The 6496-nt window shown below is 29.8% G+C and overlaps 1 protein-coding gene across 1 annotated transcript; it reads left to right on the top strand.

The window, feature by feature from the left end:
- Positions 1-5518: 5518 nt before the first annotated feature.
- LOC18022721 (F-box protein At3g56470) lies at positions 5519-5962 on the top strand. Its single transcript, XM_024158665.1, has one exon. The coding sequence runs from the start codon at positions 5519-5521 to the stop codon at positions 5960-5962; it is 444 nt and encodes a 147-aa protein (XP_024014433.1).
- Positions 5963-6496: the final 534 nt, after the last annotated feature.

Raw genomic sequence — 6496 nt, 5'->3', positions numbered from 1 at the left:
ATTGCATTGTTCAATAATTTTTTTTTATATTATGACTAGGAAGTTCTAGACCTGAAGGTCTGTATATCCCTTCAAAACGAAACTCAAAACATGTAATTTAACTTTACTTTGGAGATCAGACCCTCCCAACATGAAATAGATCCACAACCTCCAAGGTCCCTACGTTTTCAGTAACGAAAAAGCCAAAACTAATCTTTAAAAAAACCTTTATAAATTAATACTTAAGAAATTAATAACCATGACAAAATAATAAATTTTTTTGTCCATAAAATTTGATAAGACAATAACCTTTTTATAATCTCTATGTTAGTATATGGACCTATCAAAACTATAAGTGAATAATTATATAAATTTATGTATATATAAATAATATAATATACTAAAATATGATTAATATGTTTTTTGGTCTTACTTAAAATTGAAATTTCATTGAAAAGCTCATCTCTTTATTTATTTACATAAATAGCTTTTAATGTTATTATTTATATCTGCATACAAAATTTGTACAAAATTTTAGATGTAATAATTGATTTTTTCTTACATATTGTTTTTAATGTAATGTAGTATTGTCTTCAATTTCATCATCAACAATAAAGATAATAGCCATAATTTTTGTAAATTTTGTACTAAAAAACATGAATATTTTTACATTGATAATCCAGTATACAATTAACAATTATTCTATTGCAATTGTTAAGATTAATAATCATAATATAGAGATGTCAGATGGGTTAGTCCGCGTCCAAGTAATCCGACACATTGCGGTTTTAGTGTTTTGCAGGTTTGACGAGCTGGCCCATTGCAGGCTGCCAGTCCCAAAATCCCTTGTCCAAACCCAACCCGCTTGTAATCTGCGGTTTAGCGGGCTTGTAATTTTAATCTATGACATAATATTAAGTTTGTTTTGGTAATTTTATGAGCAAATTCGTTTGGATTATAACATTATTTATAGTTTGTATTAAGTTTGTGATTCGCTCAGAGTTATTTTGCTAGGGGATCCTATGGTCCATTCAGGTGAACTGCAACTGTCACTTTTTTCATTCTGGTTTGTTCTTTCTTATTAGATACTAGTTGATGCATTCATGAAATCCATCACTTTGTACAATAACATCTCTATGCATTGTCTCTGGATCATATGCAACTTCTCCAGCCTTGGAATATGCTTTATCCAATTGAGTAGGAAATATCTAATGAAGTTTTGTTCCCCTTATCTTGATAAAGAAGGAGAATTTACGATCTGTAAACTTATCTGTGTTAAACCCAAATTGATTTTATGACCTTTAGGATGCTTATTTTTCAACAGTTCAAGGACATGGAAACTGTTGTTATGGGTATGGTCGCATCTGGCAACATTCAGGAGGGTGATTGCTTGATTATTTGCCAGATCAGGTAATTTTGAAATGTCTTTTTATTCTCATATCATATTATATTCCTGTTATTTCCATCTTATTATTTTGCTAATGACTTTCATGGATAAGCACCTTTTGAAATTTTTTCTCTATATTGTAATAATTAAGGAGAAAGTTTATAAAAAAATACCGCGCGATAATCTGACCGTTTATTTCAATAGCGTTAAATATTATCAAAACGATTATTTGATTATTCACTGGACAAGTGATATAAGTGGCCTTGAAGATGATGTCATCCTTTCAAGCTTCATATAATCCAGTGTTGGTTCATTACACAGATTATACTATAATAATTTGCATTGCTAATTGTTGTTACATGACTTTTTCTTTGTTGCAGGAAGTTTTGTCCTGTTGTAACCCAATCCTTTGTCGTAGTATAATTCTTTAAGGGAGAACCACAATACTCTATTTTCTGGTTGAAAGGTCGTTCTACACATCCATGCAGCTCTTAAAGAATGTGAGATAATCCAAATGTGAGACATTCAAAAGAAGAAAATTCGTTAAACGGAAAGTACAGTGAGTTATCTTCTGTTTTGTCTAAGGCTTTTGATACAACTATATTTTGTTTCAAAAGCTTCGATTAGGTTATGGAATATGTATCTTTTGTTAGGTGTAGGGCTTGATCAATGCTTGTTCGATAGAAGATGCTTTTCTTTCGATTCCTCATATATGACGTGATGATGGTTTCACTGTCTCACATGCTAAGTTTTAAGAACTGACTATGTTCTGTGATATTTGGCTCTTAATCTTTATATTTTATTTGCCTTTAGGAATAATATTTGATGATCTGAAATTTACAAATATGGGCACTACAATAGTGCTTGACTACGATTGTTTGTTTTCTTGGGTTAGTAACACGAGATGTTAAATATTATGCCAAAATTTGGCATATCATGAAATTTCTACAATACTGGCTTCCAACACATTTATCTTTTGCATGAGCTAGTGAAGAAAATGAGGCACCTGCAAAAAACTGATCACCAAAAGATTCATGCGAAAAAGTTTATAGTGAAATCAGTTTTGAGTATCATTATTACTCCAATACTCCATATGTTGGAAAATTAAAAAAAAAATGGTGTCTACGTAACATTAAGAGAAGTTAGAACAGTAAGTCGAGCATGATTAAGAAGAGTTTTAGATGAAAGACAATGAAGGATAAATGTATGAGAAGCATACTCAAGTTGATGAGAGGGGCTTGCTTCCAAGCTATTTTTGAGTGATGCATGATGTCACTAATCCACGTAAAGATGTAATTATTTCTATATTACATATATTAGTTAATATATACTCAATAAATAAAGAACCACCACCAAAATAATCAACTTCTTTTATCTATTAAATTTGATAAGATAGTAATTTTTTTGAAATCTCTATGTTAATATATGGTCCAAACAAAAATATAAATTAATATTATGTATATATATAAGTAAGATAATATACTAAAATATGACTAATTATATTGTGTTGTTTGTTTTTACTTAAAGTTGAAAGTTCATTGAAGCTCATTTTTTATGCATTTACATAAATATTACATTTATTAAGATCTTACAATACTCTTATAAAACCTTATAAAACTTTGTTTACAAACACATTTTATGAAGTTTTATAAGAGTATTGTAAGATCTCATAAGGTTTATAACATATTTTATAAAATTTTATAAAATATGATTTATAAACCATTATATAATGAGTCTTTACAAACATTTATAAAAATGACATCAAGTAGTTGTATTTTTGAAAAATGACATCATAAAATTATATTTTTTAAATCACCATTTTCTTATAAGGTTGAAAAAATACTTTAGTTTTGGAAAACGTAGGATGAAAAAGAAAATTGTGTAATAATATATTTTGAAAACTATATAAAACCTAAAGATATACACCCATCAACTATGATATGACTGAGGATCAGAATTTTTTTCACGGATAAATTGGGATGGATTGGGCCTATCAACATCAAGGGAGGCCGAATACTTAGCGATGCTTCAACAAATCAAAATTGATGATATTCATTTTACTGAAGTCAATTCAATCGAAAAATAAGTAAATCCATGAATATGGGCATACACTTGATTACAATTATATTATATTTGTTTTTTGTGTACTAACATGAGATTTTGAATATTATGCAAAATTTGTGCATATTATGAAAATTGCTACAATACTGGGTTACAATGCATTTATCTTTTGCATGAGATAAGAAAATGAGGCTCCTGTATATATAAGAAATTGATCAGCAAAGGATTCATGCAAAAATGTATACTAGTGAAATCAGTTTTGTATATCATTATTATAGTACTTCATATGTTGGAAAATTACCTTTACAAAAAAAAAACAATAGTGTCTACGTGACTTTAAGAAGGATTTAGAAAAATATAATAAGTCGTATGGAGCATGCTGAAGAGGAGTTTTAGATAAAAGATAATGAAGGATAAACGTATGACAAGACTACTCAAATTTATTATTAACTGATTTAATATCTAATATAGAACAACAGGTCAACAGCTATGATGTCTGGATAAACCCACCCTTAAACGTCTCAGATTTGTTCACATAGTTCTTAGTTATTAGTTGTTATTCGTTTTTAGTTTTCTTAGATTTTTGGTATATAATACAAGCTGTCTTGTTTTTTTTTTAGTATACCCCTCTCTTTGAAGGGTCTTGATGATCTCAAGTTTGGCTAAATTAATATCTAACTACACTGTAAAAATAAAACATAGTTCGTACTTGTCTTAGTAGTAGAAATTGTAAATCTACGCATCATTATAAAATATAAGATATAAAATATTTGTTTTTATTTTGTAATTTCGTAGACGTCCTCGTCCATACAATATTGATGATTTATAATATTGATATTGTTAGACTATCATCAAAATCTTAGGCAAGTCATAGTTCTTATTTTAGTTTTTGTGTGTTTATTTCCAGATCAGCCATTAACCTAGATGACTAGATCCCATTAATCACAAGATTCGCAATTATTTTTATTCACAAGATCTCATTAATCATCAATTATTAACCTAGATCCTCTGCTTTTGCCTATTCCTCTGTTTCTTGTGAAGTTCTTTGTAACACAAAAAAAAAGAACCCTGTGTTGCTTGAAGAAGTAGGGTTATTTAATTGCTCTGCATCAAAAGCATCATAACTGGGAATTGAATTGATTAGATTTAGGATATTTTGTAGGGTTATAAGTTGTCTTCTGAAAATAGCTATAATAATAAAAAAAGTAAAAAACATACTATCAAATTCTAATTTATAGTTAAGAGTTTGAATACTTCTATCTATTTTATCTGAGCTCTTCTCTCTTGAATCCCGAAAAGATAAAATTCAAGTCTTTTGGGTCTGAGCAACTGCAAAAAAAGTAAAGAAATATCCGTTAATTCTTTTTTTTTGAACCGACAAAGGAAGTTCATTATATATATATATATATGATACAGTAGAAATTCTATAAATTAATATTCGATAAATTAATAAACACTATAAATTAATAATTTTTCATAATTCCGAATTGGGTTAGTTCAAAATATGACATAATTCGATAAGATAATAAGATAATAATTTTAACAAAACTTCTATGTAAATATATGGTCCCATTAATATCATAAATTAATAATTACCATACAAAATCTGATATTAATATATATATATGAGATAATATATTAAAATACGAATATAATGATATTTTTTATTTATTGTAAACTAAAATCTTCTTAGAACTCATCTTAAATTTTAGAAAAAACTTTTTTAAAATTATACAATCTCTTTTAAAATTAATAAAAAATAAAAATTATTTTTTTCTTTGAAATCTATAAATTAATAACTCTATATATTAATAAAATATCAAAATCCCAACATTATTAATTTATAGAGTTTCTACCCATCCTCTCAAGTTACTTCAATTCGTCGATTTCCAATTCTTAGAAAACCCTAACCCTCTCTCTCCAAAACCTAAACACGTTGAACAACGAAGCAGGATGACGGTTTATAAAAGAGCCATGATGAAGAAGAAGAAAAACAAAATTTGTCAAAGGAAGAAGAAGAAAATTACAGAGGCCAAGGCAAGCAACAACCAAGATTATTCAAACCTTCCCTTTGATATCACCTTACTAATAATGCAACGCCTATCGTTCAAAGACAACATTCGTGCTTGTGCTGTTTGCAAAACATGGCAACAAGCTTGTGTTTCCGCTCGTGTTGACGAGTACCCGACACCATGGCTTATAAGCTTCCCTTTCGACAAAGATGAATACGAGCTATACGATCCATCACTTGATAAGACACATATTTGTAAGCCTACACCCCCTGAGTTACGCGGTTCATACATTTATTGTTCTAGAGACGGCTGGTTCCTTGTGCACAGTAGAAATCTCAACGAGATCTTCTTTTTCAATCCGTTTACACATGAACGCATCGGACTACCTTGGCCTGATATATGGACTACTTATACTCATGCACTAGCTTTCTCATGTGCTCCTACATCAAATAGTTGTGTAATATTCTCTGTCTCCAGTTTCATGGGATCCCTCACCATCAAAACATACTATCTTGATACTTAAGTGTGCACGTTCCCGCAACGGTTGGCTTTCCAAGAAGGAGGCTTATTAATCGAACATGTTGTTTTCTCCAATGGTATCTTTTACTGTCTCACCGAAACAGGTTCGTTAGGGATGTTTGATCTATCTACAAATTCTTGGAATGTTCTTTCTCAACGTCCTCCTAAATGTGTTAGACCCAACAAGCGCTTCATGACAGAGTACAAAGGAGAGATCTTCCTCATATACACGAACACCCATTACCTTCAACCGAGATTTCTTAAAATAGATCTTGCAAACGGGAGATGGACGGATAAGATAAGTTTGGGAGGTTTGACATTTTACTTAAGCACCACGTCTACTTTGACAACGAATAGAGACTTAGTGCACACGCCTCAACGTTCTACAGGGTATAATGTCTGGGCCAAACCGCCCCTAAACGCCTCAGATTTGTTCAAATTTCAGGAAATTCATAGTTCTTAATCATTTCTTATTCGTTTTTTGTGTTCTTGGATTCTTGTTATATATAATACTATATAATTTGTCTTTCTTTTCCTT

The sequence above is a fragment of the Eutrema salsugineum genome, unplaced genomic scaffold, assembly GCF_000478725.1.
Source record: "Eutrema salsugineum unplaced genomic scaffold, Eutsalg1_0 scaffold_14, whole genome shotgun sequence".
NCBI lineage: Eukaryota > Viridiplantae > Streptophyta > Magnoliopsida > Brassicales > Brassicaceae > Eutrema > Eutrema salsugineum.
Note: the sequence above shows the minus strand (reverse complement) of the source record. Positions and strands in the feature narration are given on the sequence as shown.

What these genes read in the sequence shown, in the direction of transcription:
- LOC18022721 (XM_024158665.1), top strand. Translation starts at nt 5,519, where the DNA reads ATGCAACGCCTATCGTTCAAAGACAACATTCGTGCTTGTGCTGTTTGC.